Genomic DNA, 22,593 nt, shown 5'->3' with positions numbered 1-22,593 from the left:
AAATAAATTATTTTCAACTTTTCTTTCTGAATTTAGAACTAATTCACAGTAAACTTTATGCCTTAAAATATCCATTGCAATCAACGCAAAATGTATGAATCCACGTAATAAAAAATTATCGCAGTGAACTTCGAATAAACGAGAAACACAGAATTATCGAACCGCACTTTACGAAATCTGGCGCGAACTGTCGTATACAATAAACAAAACGAAAATGCTCTTGTCCAATGTCATCACGTGACAAAAAGTTTCTAAATAAACGCTAAAAGTTTTAAAGAATTCTTTCACACAAACCGATGAATTTAATTAATACACAATAACTAAATCTGTTTAATAAAGGTTAATAATTTTCCATTATAATTATGCAAATTAGATATAAAAAAGATCATCGCGCAAATTCTCCCGCGAACCATGGATGACTCTTACGTCATCTGGATTGAAGTTTCCTGCAAAATACTGAAAATTTTTATATAATTATTTTACTAATTCAGCCAAATTTAAATAATATAAAATGTCTAGATCTGTTTAATAAAGATTAGTAATGTACTATCATTAATATGCAAATTAGATATGACAAAGATCACTGTGGAAAAATTCCCGCCAAGATAAAAATAGCTTTCGGTCACGTGATCACCAAGAAATACGCCTTAAATTTAATGTTTGTGTACAAATTAATACATTTTAACTAATGTCATCGTTTAAAATTTAATGTTTCTGTAAAAATTAGTAAATTGTAACAAATTTCATCAAAGACAACAGAATAATTTTCAGCTTATAAAAACTTTACAATAAATGATTATTTCTTCGAAAAAAGTCGATATGCACGAATAAATAATAAATATGAAATAATGTTATTATCCATTTTAAGTGGATATTGTAAAAATTAAGCTATTTTATTTGTTTGGCTTTTATAATTTAGTTTCCGAATATTTTACTGTGAAATTCCATTCAGTAAACAGAAACAAAGACAAGCTATTAATTACAAACAGGACAATAGAATAATTTTTACGTAAATTGAGTGTAAATACAGAAAAAAACGAATTATATCAAAGATGGGACGAATAAGCTGACATCCCTCGAACAGAGCTCATATACTCATTGTCATTTTCAGCCTGGTTCCCACTTCGACTGTTTTATCTTGGGAAAAAGTTAATTTTTCAAAATAAAAGTACTTTGTTCTTAGTGAAGAAAGATAAAAGTATCGAAATATAATATTCAGAATTAAAAATATTGATGTATGTCCATAGTAGAAATGTATATTTTTTTCCGATATTAAAAATAATATCACGAGAAAAACATTATATAAATGAAATACGTCCATAAACAATTTCTTTCTGTCAAATAAATTACGGATTAAACAGGCTTATTTGGAAAAATTCAATCGCGAATAACTGACTTTAAATATACAGAGGATACAGTATGCTTGTTATGTGATTGTATCTGCGTTTACAAATTAACAAAATTTTCCATTTTTTTTTTACACATTATTATGCTATAATCTAAGAAACTATGTTTAATAATAAGACATACTACAGAAAGGGTAAGAAAGGAACGTCAGTCATTGTAACTAATGTATTATTGAAAGTTTCATTCATATAGATAATTAATTTTATCAAGATACATTTCTCCAGAAGAAAATTAGCGATATTTCTCGTAAATATAAGTAAATTTTATTATAATTTAGATAAAAACTCATTTTTTCCCCACGCATGGCTTCTTTCCCCTCCCTCTTACTCCTATACTTGGAACATTCCATTTCATAATTTGATGTAATAATAACGTTTAAAATGATTCTAAATAAAATATTGACACTTAAAGTAGGTTAATATAGGCCTATATTGTCACGAGTCTCAGGTGTATTCATAAAAATGTAATAATCTATACAATAATACTTTCTCACATGCTCCATGTGTTAAAGTTTGCAGCTGTAATTGAAGTAATATATAAAGAAACAAAATGTTTATATTATCAATAGTTATAAAAGATATCTTATTTTCACGTAGAAAAACAAAATAAGACAGAAGAAACAGACAATCACACGATATCTCTATCCAGGACATTCTATAATTGATTTCAAATTTCTAATGTCGACATACATGAATATTTTTGTGTGTGTGAATATTATATTTCGATACTTTTATGTTTCTTCACTAAGAACATCTTAAAACATTAACTTTTTACCAACAAAAAACAGTCGAAGTAGAAACAGGCTGAAAATAACAACGAATTATAAGCTCTGTTCTGGGGATGTAAGCTTGTTTGTCCCCATCTTTGATATAATTCGTTTTTTTCTGTATTTTCACTCAATTTACGTAAAAATTATTCTATTGTCCTGTTTATAACTAATAGCTTGTCTTTGTTTATGTTTACTAAATGGAATTTCACAGTAAAATATTCGGAAACTAAATTATAAAAGCCAAACAAATTAAATAGCTTAATGTTTACAATATCCACTTAAAAGGGATAAATGCATTATTGTATATTTATTATTTATTCGTGCATATCGACGTCTTTCGAAGAAATAATCATTTATTGTAGAGTTTTTATAAGCTGAAAATTATTCTGTTGTCTTTGATGAAATTTGTTACAATTTACTAATTTTTACAGAAACATTAAATTTTAAACGATGACATTAGTTAAAATGTATTAATTTGTACACAAACATTAAATTTAACGCGTATTTCTTGGTGATCACGTGACCGAAAGCTATTTTTATCTTGGCGGGAATTTTTCCACAGTAATCTTTGTCATATCTAATTTGCATATTAGTGATAGTACATTACTAATTTTTATTAAACAGATCTAGACATTTTATATTATTTAAATTTGGCTGGATTAGTAAAATAATTATATAAAAATTTTCAGTATTTTGCAGGAAACTTCAATCCAGATGACGTAAGAGTCATCCATGGTTCGCGGGAGAATTTGCGCGATGATCTTTTTTATATCTAATTTGCATAATTATAATGGAAAATTATTAACCTTTATTAAGCAGATTTAGTTATTGTGTATTAATTAAATTCATCGGTTTTTGTGAAAGAATTCTTTAAAACTTTTAGCGTTTATTTAGAAACTTTTTGTCACGTGATGACATTGGACAAGAGCATTTTCGTTTTGTTTATTGTATACGACAGTTCGCGCCAGATTTCGTAAAGTGCGGTTTAATAATTCTGTGTTCTCGTTTTTTCGAAGTTCACTGCGATAATTTTTTATTACGTGGATTCATACATTTTGCGTTGATTGCAATGGATATTTTAAGGCATAAAGTTTACTGTGAATTACTTCTAAATTCAGAAAGAAAAGTTGAAAATAATTTATTTTTCGACAATTTGGGATAACTGACCTTTGGATATAACATATGGATATAAATGAAGGTATGTATTATTGAGTTACTAATTTATTTGCGTTTATGTGTATTTTTGTACTGTAACTTAGTTTGTTTTACTATGTTCGAGAAAGTAGGTCACACGTTGGATTTCTGAGATAAAACTGTCAGCTTTTTCAGAGTGAAGCGAACCCACTCAGTGAAGTGTTTTAGGGAAGTTATGCTTTCATTTCTGATGCATGCCAATGATGAAAATTGTTTTTAAAATTAAATATCGGTCAATGACGATAACATATGTTATAAATGTGAAGATGAATATAAAAATATTTCTACATTTTTTTATTGTTTTGTTGTTTCTTAAAGATTAATTTATTTAAATTTATTATATGTCAAGTAAGTTTATTTACAAAATGCTAATATTTTAATTCGCTTTAATATTTCGGCGTAAATTTGAACAAGGAATTTTAAAATTTTAAATAAACGATATACTGAAATTTTCTTTTATTTACAATGATTACGTCACTTCTACAGAAAGTAGAACACGAGACGACCTTCACCCACATTTCAGTCTGGGGGAAAGGCCGCCAGTTGTAGTCATAACAACCTTTACGTCTTCTATTGTTGTGGATGAAATTCGTTAACTGTCAATTACATTTTCTTGAATTTGATTCGCAGGTTGGAAAAAATCGTCATTACTTAAATGCCTAAAACTTTAAAAAATTTTATAAAATTGAAAATAAATTCAAAAGTTTTGAAAAAATCGTATCGGATAAAAAATCAAAAAAGAATTTAATATAAATTTGAAAAAAAAAATTTTAGCAAACAAATACCGCTAAAAAAATTCATATATAAAAAAATTATGTGACAATAAAGAACGATTTTTTCTTTACAAGACGTAACTGTTTAAAAATTTTTTTTCCTAAACGGAAACGAGAAAAACGCGTGGGAAAATTCTTAAAAAATTTCCCACGCTTCTACTCCACAACTACTGGTAGCGCCACGTCTGATTGTTCCACTGTTAAGAGGTTAACGACGGCTCAGGCTTATAACCTGCTCTCCACCGCGAAGAATTCCCTTTTCTAGTGTAAGTCTCGTTCTCTTATTTACTACACGAAACGTCGGCAAAGTTCAATCAACACTACAGATTTCGTGTATGAATATGTACTTTATTGTGCACCCCTTAGTGCACGTTGGCAAAAAGAAAGAGCACAACTTCACTGGAAGAAAGCGTGAAAAACGAAAGGAAGGTCAACAGACTTGAAAGTCCAATTAAAACGAAACCCGTATAAAGCGGAAATCCGCGTAAACAGAAAAATTTTCGGAAATGCATCTCGACCAAAATTCGTCGTTGCAACTCAAATCGGCAAAACTAGTCATTATCGAACAATTGGCAATAAACTAAACGAGGGAGGTAAGGATAGAGAAAAAACACGCTTTTTCCTTAATTTCTGATTACTTGGTTCTCTAACTTTTAGGATTAAATTGTTATAAAAGAAATAACAGTACTTACTAATACTGGAGGAAATAATAATAATAAATATTCAACGATAGCAATTTGTGTGCGAATAAAATATCGTTACGAAAAACAAACACAGCAATTAATCCAATACGCAATTCGTCGCAACACAGCAGTAAACGATTCTAACTGGAAACTAGTCGATTTGCATAAAATTGCCCAGAAATGAACAGAAATCACGTCACAGATCATGCATTTGCATATTCGTTCGTAACACACCTACGAATTTCCTGCCGATTTTACTCTTGCACGACGTCACGAAAAGGCTCCCTCTACCGTCGCAAATTTACACACTTCCGTCTCCGTTTCGAGGTTACAGAATACTCGGCAACGTCGAACGCAGGGTAGAAACCGAACGGAGAAAAATTCCCCACGTCGTCGACGTCGCGACTCTAGGGAAAAATTTTTTCCCCGTCGCAGTCTCCTACGTAGGGAAAAATTTCCCTGGCTGCCATTTTGGATCCTAAGGTAACATTAACCAAATCCGCTCTGTCGGTACTAAGAGAGCCATTTAGCGAGCTTATTATAAATTCGGCCGGGCCCACAATCAGCGGTCGGGTGATGGGGGACCGATTCCGACATATCCGGACGGATCACACCCCAAAAAATTCTTGAGTATTTATACCCGTCCTCTTCGATCCCGAGCTCAAACTAATAGGCTGTCACCTTATCCGATTGAACATCCGAATTATCTCTAGTTATGAGAATGGTACTATATGCTTTAATATTTAAAAATAACGTATAATTACATAATAATTACACGTTTTTTAAATGTTGAAGTACAATATATTATAAAGAACGGAACCTGCATGACAGAATGACTGCATGATTAAGGATAAAATCTGCTAGTCTGAAGAATTCAGTTCGATTTTAGGGTTCTCCAAAACAGTAGCCCGACGTCTCTGTCTGTTACACACAAGCCTGTCCGTGGCCGAGTGGATAAAACTACTAAACTCCTTGACCAAGGAATTGCCACGAGGAGTTTTTCGGGTTTTCTTGACGTTAGTAATCGTCATCGTAACTGGATCACCGAGTGCCACCGGCTATTGTTTACGGATGAATTCTGCTTCCGTCCCTGGTGGAACGACGAGCGTGACGGAATCCGGTGGTCGAAACACTACCTGCCGGCCCTTTTGGCCGAACGTCACACCGGCTCTACAACGGGCATCGTGGATTGGGGAGGCATGGAGTTCGATCGGCAGACGGTTTCGTTGATAGTATGCCTGGCCCTACAGCTGTCCGTGGGACCATACTCGTTACCGAAAAACGGATATCTGTCGCATATCTTTAATTGTTCTTTTAATCGTTTTTATATGTCTGTCACCTCTACCGATTAGGAAATTTGCACTTGGTTAAGTTACTTTCAAATACTTCTAGCTTATATCATGTCTTACGTCTCCCCAAATTATCGATTTGATTGCTGGCTTATCCGGTAGCGCCATATGTCAAAAAATTAAAAAAATAATTAACTACATACAATTCTTACAAAAAAGATATAATTTAAAAAAATATTTATAATATTCACTGAGTTACTGCAACAACGATATAGTGCAAAATAAATGTGCCGTTACGCGCAGAGAGGTGGCACATTGCACTTGTCTGCGAGCAGTGTAGTGGTGTTTTGCTCCCGAACATCGTACTTGATTTGTCAGAATAGAGTCGTGCTAGTTACGTATCTAACTGCGTTTAAAAAGTTTTTTAAATTGAAATAACGTGACTAATGGTACAAATCAGAAGTTCGTATACGGTTAGGCAGCGTTTCCTGCCCCGAAGGTTTGTACTGTACGTCTGGTCTCGAGTTGCATCTATCTCACTCCGTTCTCGAGATTAAGAAAGGACAGAGACAGCCGGACGACAGTGAGAATATTTGAAATTGCAGCCCAATAAGTTTTGTATGGACGCAATATTTACGAGAACACACTTCGCACGTAGTTGAAACAATCTGCAGTCAAAATTTAAACACTTCATTATCGTATAAAAAGAACTATTCTCGGTTAATGTTACCTATGGTAGCGAAGACGGCGATGGGGAAATTCTTTTTCCCTACATTCTAGACAACGACCAGGAAATTTTTTCTACCCTACGTTCGACGTGGACTCGTTTCCCGTAACCTCGTAACTTCGACGCGATTGATCGGCAGTTATGCAAATTTTTTTCCCCCGATAGTGGAGTAGGCGTGTTGTCGTGCGAGATTATTTTGACGTTTGGAATTTTTCTATTATGAGGTAATTAATAATCATATTAATTTTCATTGTGAATTTAAGCGATTAAAATTTATTAATTGAAAAATTGGCTAAGCGTTTTCTACAATTCTTGAATGGATATTTTTCACAAGTTAGTCACGTCGAATTGCGATTTAGAATCGGACGAATTTTGGAAAGAGTGTACTGCGCGACGTTTTTATCAGTTACTCGAAGCAGAGTCTTCCGAACTAGGATAAGACGAAAGAATTGATGGCTGACTGAAATTTGCCGTAAAGCTGGACCTCCGACACACCGAGGAAGTTGGCCAGAAATGTGGCAAAACATGCAAATCGAGTTATCGCAGCGACCGGAAATCATGCGGGATGCGTTGCCGAAAATGCTGGCGGAATGGTTCGGCTTTCGAAGGAACGTTCAAAGAGAAATGCGGCAATATTTCGTGGGCGAATATTTTGACATTCGTACGGCACTATATCGGTTTAGAGTGCGCGACGAGTAATTCGGCAATTTCCTCGGGTATTTCTAAAAAGGCAGGCATAGACTGGTCGAACCACATACGTTTCGTTATGTTAGTGTCCTTACACAATCTGACATCGTTCAAAATAGGTGTTGGCAAAACGGTGGAAATAGACGAAACAGTGATACGTAAACGTAAATACGAAAAAGGACGAAAAATGAAAAGTACTAAATGGGTGGTTGGAAGTATATGCCGGGAGGACAACAGTTGTTTTATATGCCAGGTTAATGACAGATCCGAAATAACTCTGAATTGGATAATATCGAAATATGTTAATTCCGGCAGCATAGTATTCACAGACGAATGGAAGGGATATAACCACATAGACGAATTAGAAGGATAAGAAATCACTCCGAAAATTTTGTCAATCCGATTACAGGCGTTCATACTCAGAATATCGAAAGGTTGTGGAGTTTCTTAAAAAAACAAGAAGAATTTGCCGAAACATTACGCAGAAGATTTGTCGGATTCATATATGTACGTACGCATTTATGTATAAGAAGTATCACAAATGGCCGTTAAAAAATCCCGGCGAAAAATTTCACACCTTTATTAAACACGTAAGAATGATATATTCCGGTCACGGAAAAATACCTAGTTAGAAAGAATCGGAGACTATTCCGACTGCTCCCGCACCTATTGCCAGCAAGAAAGAAAAACAAAAGGGAAACACAAGAAAAAGGTGAAGAAAGAGAAAATTGTTAAAACGAAAGGGGAAAAAAACAGCCTCGTCTCGTACCGGAGAGTCAAGTTCTGTCGACAGGAAACGTGGAAAATGGGAAAAAGCTCAGTAACAAAGTAAGTTACCCTATTTTTTATTTGTATTTTTTAATATTATTATTATTTTTTTGTGATGGCGACCGGATACGCGGCCACGTCGAACGTAGGGTAGAAATAATCTCCCCGTCACCGTCTTCCTTACCATAGGTAACATTAACCCTATTCTCACATATTCTTTCTATAGAACTAGCGGTATTGTGGCATTCGAATAGTAAAGTTACATAATACAAGGTTACCGGTGAGCACAAAATATGTTTTAAGCGGCGACAGTGCCGAGTTTAAATGTTTGGCCCGTTTTTTTTTTAAAATTTGATTGGTTGGCAGATTACCATTTGATATTCGGCTGCGAATGGTGCAGTATCTTAGAGTTAACATCAAACAAACGTTATCTGAAAAATTTAAAATATGCAGAATTTTCAATTCCTGTCTACTTGACCAATCAAACTGTGCCGTTTGTTACTATCCCAGTTTGGCGATAAACGTGGCAGTGGTAGGCTGAAATAGCCAAAGTGTTTATATAGTTATCGTTTTAATGATCGTTATACTGTAGAATTTGATGTATATAACTACAAAGGTTATCTTACGTTATTGCATCGAGTGACCGATTTAACACATTTTAAAAATTCTTTATTCCTTTACTGTACACAATTTAATACACGTTAAAAACTATGTACATTATAATCTAGAAAAATATTTGAAGAATATATTAAATTTATTAGAAATATCTAAATATAGTGAAAACACAGATAAATTATTAAAGAGATTTAAAAATAATAAAATTATTATTAGTGATAATATGAATCAGTAACGCTGCATATAAATATGTACCCGAGCATTACTAAAGAAGACATTAAAAATTTGTTATCACAAATAGATGCACCGGAACGGTTAATATAATGATGCTTATTAATTATTGAAAACAATTATTTCCAGTTTGATGATAAATTCTATACCCAAACGGACGGAAAACCTGTGGCATCTTGGATAGCTATATGAACGTATATAAAGGGCAGCTATATGAACGTATCCACACAGCAAGACGATGAAATAAAATGAATAACAATAAGGGAAAAAAATTGGATTTCTGCTACTTACGCTTTTGAATGTTGATGTATTTAAAAATCAAAAACTGTAAGTTTTATTTTGTTTTTTATTATTTTATTAACGAGTATTTTATCAATTTGTAGTAACTTTATATTTTGTTTTAGAAATTATTGGACGTAAACCTGCTGACGAGGGACCGACCGGTCGAAACACCATAATATCGTGTAACGTGTAATATTATTTCCGTCTACTAGTACGAATTTTCTATTATCAGGACGTATTAGACTGGTGTTAAGGATACAGCAACACAATTTCACAAATCAGAATTTTCTATCATTTGTTTATATTTCTCGACTAATTCGAGTAGTATCTCTCTTTCAAAGTTTGTGAAATTACGGCGAACATCACTATCCTCTCGACTTTCCGCCATATTCTACACGTGTTACACGTGTTTGCTTTCAACCAATCAAGACGCTGCTGACGAAACAAAACTTGTTTAATCTCGAACGCAGGATTGTTTTAAAACATTAACTCTAGAGTTAAATTTTTATCTAAATACGAAGGAAAAGAAGCTCGTAATCTGACTGATTTATATCTAAACTCGAGTTCGTCAACTCTCTGTTTAACTCGCGTTGGTGAATACGGGGGTTAGACGCGTGACAATATTTATCACTCGAGTTTCGGAGACGCGAGAGTCTTGGGTTTCTTGGAAGCAGTCGGTTGGGTGGGTGACGTCATTGGTGACTTAGAATCGAGGCTACAGTTCAAAGTTCACCGGAGTTGAGACTATTTCGTGGAATTCCTTTGTTCGAAGAAGTTGTGGTTAGTAGGACGATATCCCCGTCTTGGATTTTAGGATATAAACTGTCACAATCTGTCACACAATTCTGTCACAAAAATTCTGTCACAATTAATTACTCATTATCTGTCATTACGTATCTTAAAGTGACGTCTTATAGTGACAGATAATGAGAAATGAATGTTCACAGAGTGCAGCAACATCTCAGATTAACAAATGAACTGTAAACATTTCCTTAGGAAACATTTTTAGATAAAAAAAATGTTTATTATTTATATTTAATTTGACTTTTGTTACATTGCACATTTTCAGGAGTATCATTGAAGATGCTATTGATATTTAAATTCTTTTTGGGTGTTAGAAGGGTACAAACGGTCATTTCGAATACTCTTAATATATACAGAGAGAACGTCGAACGTACTATTTCATGTTTTTCAGTTATTAAAAGAGTTAGGGAAAAACTTCTTGTTTGAGTTACTGAACTAGGAGTTTTTTCAAAATATTAGCGAAATGTTTTATATAAAACTTAAGGTTATTGACTAAAATTTTGAAACACTGATTAAAATATATGAATTGATTTCCTTTATTAAATTGGTGCAGAGTTTCAGTTACTTTAACCTATAACTGATTAAAAATGTAACCGTGTTTAAGTTCAATGTATCGTAGGGGCCAAAAATTCTAACAGCTTTAATACTAAAGACAATAATGAAAAGTATTACACTGATTATAAAATATAAACAGAGTCAAATTGATTTATTGATTTTATTGTAATGTAGCCAATGAAAGTGAAACTGTGTTGCTGTATCCTTAACACCAGTCTAATAAGTCCTGATAATAGAAAATACGTACTAGTAGACGGAAATAATATTATAATAAATTAAGGACAACGAGGCATATTGATTTAATACCGTGTAACGTGTGTTCGGGTGAAAAATAAAGACTGTTTTTTCTGATAAGTTTTTTTTAAATTCCAGAATCGAATCACCAGTCTAATATGTTTTAGTAATAAAAGTCGTTGTAGACAAATGACAAATTATTTATTTATTTACTTAAATGCAAACGACAAAAAAAGTAATTAATAAAGTAAAAATTTAAATCTCTAAATGACCACATTTACCACAATTGTTTTCAAACTACTTAACGTTCAGTTTTTAAGTTTATATTTCCGGATTTTCCGTTATCAAACTTCCACATCTTTCCTTTATCCTTTCGTTGGTAAAGTTAATTAATTTTAGATGCAAACTACGTCAATTTATTTAAGTTTCTTACTCGTAGATTAATTTCTTTATTTCTGCAATATATATTATTTGCCACAGTTTCGCATTTACCTTGTACTTGTACTCGATTAAATGCTTTAAATATTACAAATTGTTAAAGTTTGATTCGTACAGAAAATCATTACAATGTCTCTTAATTATTTTTTGCCATTTTCCTTATCAAAAAAGAAAACTAAAATACCCGTTTAAGTTTGAGAAAAAATGAAAATAATCCGAACAAATAGAAAAAAATACAGTTTATATTTATTTCAAATTCAGTGATGAAATTTTTATTATAATAATTTAACTGGAGTCGGACAGAAACATTCTTTTGTGTCACAAAATACGATTGATTAACACAATTCAAATACGTCTTAGAGTAAGAAGAAAAATATTTTATTTTGTAATATCAATTGCTTTAAACGAACAAATGTATAATAAAAGTGCAAACCAATTTTTTTTTTATTCGTAAAATATTAATTTAACGTCCGATATTGTCCCTTCCAATGCAACGGAAATAAGCCAGGAAATTAAAAACTTTATACGTCATATATCTGTAGGAAATCGATGTCACTGAGGTCATAATTTAACGCGTTTTGAGTCGGTCAGAAAGAAATAGTAACAGTATCAAACACGTAAGTACACGGATTGCCAGTTGTGTATTTTTTGTCGACTGTTTTTGCTGTTCTCCGTGACAAGTGAATTAAGTCTGGTCGGGAGAGATGAGGTTTGTTATCGTTTTGCAATTACTATTTCTAGTGGTGAATTCGTGTCAAAAGTTTTGGCAACATTGGGGAAATGTTTCTTGTACTTCAACGGCAGACAGCTGCTACGAATCAAAGAACTTTTCCTCTGTTGATATATTCGATCAATCCTTACGGCTGAATTGTGGCGACAAAACGATTGACTTTCGTTTGATGCGATGTTTGGACGTTAGAAATGTACAAAAGATATCATTTAGAGATTGTTTTCTGTCGGAGATTGACGTTGGAATATTCACGTTTGGACATGCAATCGAGCACGTCAACATCTGGTATGTATCAATCCTGTATGAAAGAAACTTCGAAAGCGCCTCGTTTAATAACATGACCAGTCTGCGATCTGTCGAAATACGAGGAGTGAAGACGTCGGAACTTCTAAATTTAACATTTCGCAATGTTCCGTCGCTGACTTCATTGACAATTGAACGGTATAACTTCAGTTTATTTCCGAACAAACCTTTCCGAGAGTTAATTAATCTTTTCGAATTGTACCTCACGAATGGTAAGTTAAAAGTTTTACCCGAAGATCTATTTTATAATCTTCATAATTTGACCAAGCTGGCCTTAGATAACAATTACATCGAATCGATTCATCCACTTGTCTTCAGAAATCTCACCAAACTCGAATATTTGCATTTAGGATCTAATCGAATAAAGGATTTACCAACTGACACGTTGAAAGGTCTTTTTAATTTAAGGACATTTTCTATTATTAAGAACCGACAATTATCAGAAATCCCATCCGGATTCTTTAAGAAACTGCACAACTTGACTGAATTTTCTGCATGGGATTGTTCTATTTATTCACTCGAAGACGATGTATTTTCTGACTTAATTAATTTGAACTACGTCGATTTAAATTCCAACAAAATTAAACATCTCCCTCCAAATCTTCTAAGAAATAATAAACTGCTGACAAAGTTTTCCTGTTCGTTTAATAGAATATCGACACTTCCGACAGGAATTTTTCATGGACTTTCTGAACTGCGATGGTTAACGTTGCGGGGAAACCGGTTAGAAAATCTTCCCGAAGATGTTTTTCAGAATTTGTCGTCATTGAAAACTCTCATTTTATCATCGAATAGCCTGACATTATTACACGAAAACGTATTCCTCCCATTGATTAATTTAACGGATCTCGATCTATCTGAGAACAATTTAACTAAACTTACTGGTAAGTGTCCTTTTGGCAGCAGCAAGCATCTCAATTATCTAAATTTATATAAGACAAATTTGACACAATGGCCGACGATAAGTTGGACGGAATACAACTTGACTAAAGTCGATTTGTCAAATAATCATTTTGAAACCGTCAACTTGCCAATTTACACTCCAAATCGCGTGCAAATTTATCTGTCTAATTGTAAAATCAGAACAATTTACATCGATGACAAAAAATATGGATTTCAAATGCCGACTTATTATTTAAGGTATAATGAAATCACTTGTAACTACGAACTGCAGCAATTCGTTTCTGCTTTAAAATCAAATATAGAAATAGCGAAAAAAATGTTTCCAGACATAGAGAACACGAAATGTTTCGGAGAAGAACGAAATTTGCTCGATAATACATCTCTCGTAGTCGTAGGAAATTATTGTCCGATGAATTGCGATTGTTTTGCAGAACAAAATCACGTGATGGTCAATTGTTCCGGAAAGGGAATCGACAGAATTCCCGAAGTTCTCGTCCCGAATGCCACGATTGTCGATTTGAGTAATAATTACATAAAGGAGTTATCTGATATCGATTGTGTGACGTGGAGATACGTCACCCATCTGCGTCTGAGTAATAATTCTTTAATTTATATTTCGGATTATATTCTTTTGCCAAACCTGAAATACCTGTGGTTGAAGGAAAACCGGTTAACCCAATTTTCATCCGGATTAATGAACCTGGTCGACGTTTCTTCAGAATTTAAAGTTTACTTATCCAGAAACAATTGGAATTGCCATTGCCACTCGCAATTTACTAAGGACTGGTTGCTTAGAAACAGGCAGAAGATTGCAGATTTCTCCGATGTTTTCTGCGCGAGAAATTCGTCGTCTTTGTCTTTCACCGAAATTGCTTCTAACGACGGATGCACAGAAATTCCAGAAATAAATTTGGCATCTTCGGTAAATGCTTCTTCTTCGAACGAATATTGATTGGATGAAGTTAGTTCTGTTTCAAAATGGAAGATCGCGGTGGCTTTTCTTACTTCGTTAATGTTAATAGGCGTGATTGTTGTTGTTTGCGTTGTTTGTTGTCGCAGAGAAGAAAAATGTCGAGAAAGAAGACGAAGTGATTTGTTACAATGTTTACGCTGGACGAATTCTACAATTACGACAATTAAAATGTATCTACGTTCATCAATTTAATCAGTACTTGCCAATAAATTGTGATTATTTTATATTTGTTTATAGAAATGGATTTTGTTTATTTCAAATATGCTGTAACAAATGTTACTTGTATATGATTTTGTGATGAATTTGGTGTAAGTATTATATAATAAAATGTGTAATGATTAGATAATAAAGCTGAAAATCAATCACAAAGTCAATACTGAAATTTAACAATAAAACAATAGTTTATATACACAAAGTAGAGAAATGAAAGTAACAATTTATAATTCAGAAAAATTATTATTAAAACTAGCAGATAACCGGAAAAAAGTAACGATCGCGGAGATTAAGATTATTACATTATCGCCAATCTTACCCGTTTTCACAGAATGCAAGAATTAGGTCCCCTGTTTCCAGCCTAATTAGAGAATTTTTGTACGGGTCTAGAAATACGTTCGATTTCCCGCAAAAACGCAAAAAACCGCATCCCCAGCTATAAATATTGCACGTCGCTTCCTCTGAACACTTCCATCTTAACATTTTCATTGTTAAGAAATACACTTCTTTCATACCCCACGTGATATCGTGTAAATGTGATACCCTACTAAAACGCAGTTAAAAATAAAAAATTGCATCTAAAATAGTACAGTAGAAGCCGAGTTCTTTAGGATAAGCCTTAAATTCGTTTCTCTCCCCCGCGGGGAGAATTTCGAAAAATCCCTTCTTAGTGTACATTCTCGTGACGTACCCTGTGTACCAAATTTCAACTTTCAACTCCTAACCGTTTGGGCTCGGCGATTATTATTATTATCATCAACCCATCTCGATTATATTATAAGATTCGTATTCTCTGTAACACATCGTTGATATTTCGATAACAATTAACATTTTTCTATGCAGAATTTCCGGCAATTTGTTTCGAGATTTGCTGCTTTCAATTTGCTATTGACATTATCTATTTCTCTGTAATTCAGTTTACTTATTAGCTGTTTATATTATTTTATACTTTGAACAAACGAAAAATGGAAAACTGCATTCACTTTATATTACGGAGTAAATATATATAAGAGTGCAAGATACTTTCATAAGTAATTTTAGTGGATTTTCTACAGGAAATTACATCGAAATATTTGATTATCCGGTGTTTATTATACAATGTTTGAAGGTTTTGTTAGTTTTTGATGGCAAATGGTTTAGTTACATCGCGACTTCACTTTTGTTTCCCCATACAATTAGTGTTTAGTTACTTTCATATTAACGTTTTTGTTTATATAAAAGATCTTAATCACAGAGACTCGAGGAAAATATAAGAGTGGAAATGAAAAGAAAAAAGAGATGTTATTGGTAAAAAAACGTTAGTCAGAAGTTCATTGAAATAAAAGCTGTAAATTAGGTCGTAGTCGGGTGATAAGTCATTTCCGCCTGGCAAAGTCGACTTCGGCGGATAAAATGTTTATTTTCTACAAAAGAAGAAAAGCCTTTTCCACCAAGGATTCTTACATTCGACGGATTTTTTCAGGATCTCTTTCGTCGAGTCTTACCTCGCGCGACCGCTTGTCCTCCGTTAATTTCACAACTTCCGGGTATCGTCGTTACAAATACGCGACAGGAGACGAGGTGCTTTCGTTCGAAGATTTGACAACCGCCCGTTTCTTGTCGGGTGTAGGCGACTTCCGCCTTCTGCTTCGTTCAACATCTTTCGGAAGCACCCGAATGACTGGAACGGAAGTAGAAGAGGAAGATGAGGCGCTTTCCTCTCGCTTATCATCGCCCGAAGTGTGCAGCTTTCTTAAAACGTGTATATAAACCATATCGGGAAATAAGAATTTAATGTATTTATTAATTTCCATTTTGTTTTAACATTCGATTGAATTCGAACTACACGAAAATTAATAAAAAGGGAACAGTCGACGAACAGTGAAATCGTAATTTACAAAAATGTTACTTTGAATAGGTCTATGCCAGTGTTCGCGAACACGACAATTTATGACGTCATTTCCACGATAAGTATTACGTATAGTGTTTGTAATTTCCTGGTTTCTTCCCGTTCCAGGGAAGAGCAATATTATATTAAAGATAAATGAAAAAGTGTCACGAATTAAAGTCTTTTGCCATGTTAAAAGGAGTTAATCGGTCGTTTTCCTCTATAGATTTGATTCGTTTAAATTTAAAATTCATTTTGACAATAGACGGAAGTTTAACTTGCAGGTAATCGGTTATTGTTCTGTTAAACTTAAGGGAAAATGAAAATGTCTTACTTCCGTATGTAAAGAAGACCGAAAAAAGATACTTTGAAAGGCACAGAAATGATTTCCTGTATGGAGACAGTACAATCAATTGTAATATTTTGCGGTAATGGTGGTATTTCCAAATCTAATGGAACTATGAATGTGATTGATGTGGCCAAGTAGAAAATGTCATTGTAAGTCTGTAGCCGTGTAAATTGACACAAGTTGTTACTTGGCGCATTTTTTTTACATTTCAAATAGATATCAATTGTTTCTGTTTAATAATTGTACTCTTTCGTCAAGACACAAGACTATACGTCGTTTAGAAAAATCGCTATAAGTAGTACTAATTCGCAAAAATAAGAGCTTTTATGAATCTGAGTGACGTTTTAAATAAAATTTATTTGTATCCACGCAATTTCATCTTTATAAGCATAAAATTAAGTCGTAAAACTGAACTGACTCTATGGGAAATCCTGTGAACTTTAACCTATCCAACCGGAAGTATGGCTTGTATCTCACCAATAATACACAAGGCTTAAGTTTAAAATTTGAGCTTTCTACACACAGTAGTTTTTTCTCTACCTGGGTTTGCAGTGTTAATTTTTTAGACGATTTTTATTATTACTAATATTTAGCCAACGGCTTTACAAAAAACTTTGACATTGTGCACACTTTCCAAGAAAACAATTACCTTGCGAACGAAAAATTTAAAATTAGTTTAAACGTTCGGAAAGCGGAGTAATCGTCTTCAAAACATGGCAATTCTGACTCCTGTTTGTATAATCGGTCGGTGATTTCTTCACTTAAAAAGGACTGACTACTGTGACTCTTGACCGTAAAAAAAAAAAAAATTACTTATCGTGATCTGGTCATAGCGACGAACCTCAATTATATTTTAATATAAATCATCTAGCAAACTCCGTCTCGAAATTAACGAAGGACGGACGATAGAACCTCGGGATTATTCGACTCGTTCGGATTCGATCCCGGGTTCCCCAAAGCGGTAGGCTGCCACCTTGACCGCTCGGCCATCCGGCCGTCCAAATAGCAGGCCTATATAAACATAGTTTCTATCGTCTGTCCTTCGTTAATATCGAGAACGGAGTTTGCTAGATGATTTATGGTAAAATATAATTGAGGTTCGTCGCTATGACCAGATCACGATAAGTAATTTTTTTTTTTTTTACGGTCAAGAGTCACAGTAGTCAGTCCTTTTTAAGTGAAGAAATCACCGACCGATTATACAAACAGGAGTCAGTACCACTTTTATTTTTAGCACGAACCCCGTGACCTTAGATTTGTTAACATTAATACTAAGACATAATTTATGCGCGGCGTCTACACTAAAATTAATCGTTTTTGTAATCTTATTGGAGAATCTGCCAACATTACCAAATCGTCCGCGTAAGTAAGAATCTTAACCTTCCGGATCACGTCCCGGTGCTTCTAAAGACTTAATTCCTTAACAAATGCGTTATTATAGAAATCAAACGGAATTGATCTTAATACACATCTCTGTCTAATAGTACAAGTTTTCGAATTAGTATATAATTGGATTAGCCAATTGACACATCTGTAACTTAGACCAATTCCCATAACTGTTGCCGTAAAATACCTCTGTCCGGAGAATCAAATGCCTATTGTAAACCTACGAAAAAGGCAAGAAGTTTTTCACGTTTTCTCCTTAAAATACAAGTGTACGATACAAAAATATTGTCCAAGATTAAGAATCCAGAGCGAAAACCAATCTGAAAATTAAAAAAAAAACCCATAATTATCCAGCCACGTAACTAATCTCCTATACAGAATCTTAGGGAATATCTTAGAAATTGTGGGTAATAAGGAAATATCGCTGGACGATTCCTACAACCTTTCTTATGTATTGGAATAATTTTACTTACGCGTCAATCTGTTAGAATGCCTCCCGATTTGTAAATGTTATTAAGTAAAGAAGATAAAAAATTAAATAGTGTAGGAAAATTGTTCGAAAATTCTACAGAAATGCCTACCTGGAGCAGTTCCGTCTTTCTTTGATGACACAGTTGACCCTGCTACTAAAAAGACAACCTCGACATTCAAAACATTATCTTGCCAATTATAACACAAATTATATAACAAAAGATCTGGCTTATAACATTCCGAGCCAAATACTTTCACGAAATGTTCTATCCAATCCAGATTTGGCAGGTTCACGCGCCCGGCCCGAAGAAATAAATTAACGCACTTCCAAAATCGCACACCGTCTCCAGAAGTTAAATCTTTATTCAATTTTTGAAGATATAATTTGTTCTTCGCTCTGTATAAATTACCAGAGACATTCCTTTCCGTAACAAAATTAGCTGCCGCAATTTCATCTCCAAATGTTACCCGTCTCGTCGCATTCCAACTTAAAATACTCGTTCTACATTCCGGATCAACCCAAGAAAATTTATCAAACCTCTACATTTCTTATTCCAATCGACAAAAATATCGATTACTAACCGGACCAAAAAATCAACTCTGAATAGCCCTGAATTCGTTACATTTTCGATTTACCACTAGACTGCAATCACCCTTCTAAAACGACGTGGAACCTACCGATCTCGGCTTCGCTGCTATCTTAGTAAATTTCTTCCAAATTACAGTTTAAACTCGGCCTGATAGAAAATTCTAGGAGAGGGGAAAGGGGGGTTTAACCCCCAAACGATAGACCCCCTGTGCGATCAAAAAATGTCTAATGAACTCACACCTACGGGCGACCCCTCATGAGATATAGCCCCCCCAAAATCGGGCCGCGCCATCGAATCGGGAGGACTATACTACGTCATCCCGGTCACAGTGAACATTAGGAAAAAATATATCTTAAATTTTTTAAAAGATATTTCCAATTGGTGTCTACTTGACCAATCAGATTGTGCAATTTCGTACCTTCTGAGTATCGCGATTAAAGTGACAATGGTAGGCAAAAATAACCAAACTATATATTTTTCTTTTCAGTGTTTGTTATATAGGCCGCGTTTCTTTATGCAGCGAGAGTGCAGCGAAATGACATCATGAGCAATGTTGGCCAATTAGAAACCAGTTTCAGTGTGTTCGCTGTAAAGCGCTTCTCGAGCGCTGCATAAAGAAACGCGGGATATGAACATTCCGTGTAGCTGTATAAATTTTCTCTCTTGTCAAGGAGTCATTTGTGAGCTAATAATGGCCTTAGCCCATTATGTATTTAGCCAGGCCCACAATGGAGAGACCGGGTTGGTGAGGATGGGGCCTGACATATCCAGACAGACCACCTCCCGAAAAATTCATGGAGATTTTTCGACTCGATCCCGGGTCCCCAAAGCGGTAGGCTGCCACCTTGGGTTCGTTCGTTAATTAATAGCAGTCGCTCGCGTCTCCACTACTACAGGAGTGCGCTGCTGTTTGTAGGCATTTAGAAATGACGTGAATGAAAGAAAGATGTCGGCGCCGGTACTGTCGATAGTATCCTAATAGAAAAATCTACGATTTTAAAATATGCGTTTTTAAAGACCAAGAGTCTCAATTGTAAACCTTAACCATGAAATGGATTATCTTGCAGACAGAGCATTCAAAGTAGCCACAAAAAAAATTAGAATGCCGGGCACCATTCAAAAAAATTCGAGAAGATACATCACTGCGTGTACTAACTTGCGCTTTCATAACTTCTAAATTTTCATTCATAAAACCACATAATGGACCCCGAAACGAAACTGTTTGAGCCATGGAGGACGCCATGTTGCTTTCCACCGTAAACTACTGCTACAAGCGGCTGTTTTTGCTGTCTGACAGCGCTCACTTCGGCAGGAATTTTTAAACGGGTGCCGCTCGCGCGGAGGAATAAAAAAAATACTCCCCTTGATCGCTCGGCCATCCGACCGTCCAAAAGGATGTGTAAGGTAGGGTAAGCATAAAATTTAATGCAAATTGTACACGGAAAATAACATTTTTGTCTATTTTTCACTAACTTGCCTTCGTTCTTGCATTGCACACATTTTTTGTCTATCTAAAATAAAACTTTCATGTTGCAAAAAGCTCCCAAAATTATTTCGCGATAACAAATGTCAATAGGACTATACATAGATCAAAGAATACAAACAAAACGAAAAAAATTATGAATGAGTCTCTTAATTTGCGTACAAATGACTTGCTTTGGCAAGAGAGAGAAAATTTGTACAGATAGTTCGAATTTACCTATGTGTATATTCCACCAGTAATTTTCGATCAATATAAAATATCAATTTAACCCCTTCGTACCCGCAATCGAACGCACGAATGTTCCCTCCCTAATGAACGCACGATTAGTTCCCTCAAACAAAATCACATGTGGCGATGAGCGCTCAGTAATAAACTTAATCTATACATTTTATCTAACACACTAATAATTGTATATATCGTAAAATGAATTAATACGCATCTTTCTTTATGTCTGGTTCTACTTTGTAAATGAAATCGATTTTATCTATTTTATGATATTATAACAACAATAGTTTCCTAAAAGATTAATTTTAATATATAAATCACCTACGTAGAATTTACAAGTAAATTAATTTAATTTACATCGTCAAACCACTTTTTTTTTCTTTTTAAAACCAAAAATAAACAAATTTTTAAAATCAGGTAGGCCTACACACTTTTTTAAATATTCTATTATTACAATTTTTAAAATACAATTTTCATATATTAATTTAAAATGAAGATCTTGTAAAGTTTTACGACATTTAACATATTCTTTTGATTAATCCTGTTTATTTACATGTAAAAGTTTTCTTATCAGTTTTATTCGATTTCTTTTTAATAAACAATTCTTTCTTTAATTTACTGTCGGTAGTGAAAGTTTTCATTACTAGCATAGATGACAATAGCTGTTTAGGGTCGAGTTATAAACTCCGTAACGTAACCGTATCCGTATATCGTGGTTATAAACACCGTATCGAATCCGTATGGCCGTACCGTATTCCGTAAGAAAAGTTTGGATCGATCAAACTTTTATGGTAGGAATATGAAGAATTGACCAACTGCGCATGCGCTAGGTCGCCGTCAGTCGAATGAGTCGATATACAATCGGAAGTTGTGTCGGAAGCAACCGACGAAACTTTGACAGATTAATTTAAACGTAACTTTTGCCCGACAATGCTGCTTCTGAATAATATAAAATTTTAAGATAAGAATTACTTTGATTATAAAAAAAATAGAAAAATAATAAAATGAATAAATAATTATAGTGTTAGATCTGGCAATAACAACCGATGATTTTGCGCATGCTCACGATGAGTCTAGCGTGAGCATCGCTTTGTAACAAACATTTACGAATACGGATACGGTTACGTTACGGAGTTTATAACTCGACCCTTACGATAGCTGTTATTACAAGTTGCAATACCCAAGTTGCAACAGCACGTCAGCATCTAAAAGTAATAATAATAAATTTTAGCAGAATTAATTATTTATTTTTACTATTTATTAAATTATTACATAAAAATTATTTATACTATATATAAACATATAAACAATTTTATATTTTCCATTTTGTGGAGTCACGTGACTAAAAATTATTTATACTATATATAAACGATTTTATATTTTCCATTTTGCGGAGTCACGTGACCGGAAATGACGTACGTTTTGTCGCGTGTGCTTCATATCGCTATCACGTTCGCTGAGCGACGCGCGCGCTGAGCGACGCGAGTTAGCAGGGAGACCCGCGCGCTGAGCGACGCGAGTTAGCAGGGCGACGCGCGCCGCGATCTCGCGCGGCCCGATTTTGGGGGGCTATATCTCGTGGGGGTCGCCTGTAGGGGTGTGGTTCATTAGACATTTTTTGATCGCACAGGGGGGTCTATCGTT

The 22,593-nt window shown here is 34.2% G+C and overlaps 1 protein-coding gene across 1 annotated transcript in view; it reads left to right on the top strand.

Moving 5' to 3' along the window:
* LOC136979011 (uncharacterized) overlaps positions 1–14,734 on the top strand; it is a 46,450-nt gene extending 31,716 nt beyond the window's left edge. The window contains exon 6 of the mRNA XM_067274890.1: positions 12,147–14,734. Within this exon, the coding sequence (XP_067130991.1) occupies positions 12,147–14,344 (2,198 nt within the window). The 3' untranslated portion in view covers positions 14,345–14,734. The remainder of the gene's footprint in view (positions 1–12,146) is intronic.
* Positions 14,735–22,593: the final 7,859 nt, after the last annotated feature.

This window comes from Centruroides vittatus, unplaced genomic scaffold (assembly GCF_030686945.1).
Source record: "Centruroides vittatus isolate TY-2023 unplaced genomic scaffold, ASM3068694v2 contig_567, whole genome shotgun sequence".
In the NCBI taxonomy this organism is placed as follows: Eukaryota; Metazoa; Arthropoda; class Arachnida; order Scorpiones; family Buthidae; genus Centruroides; species Centruroides vittatus.
The sequence above is the reverse complement of the archived record's forward strand: the minus strand, read 5'-3'. Positions and strand labels throughout refer to the sequence as shown.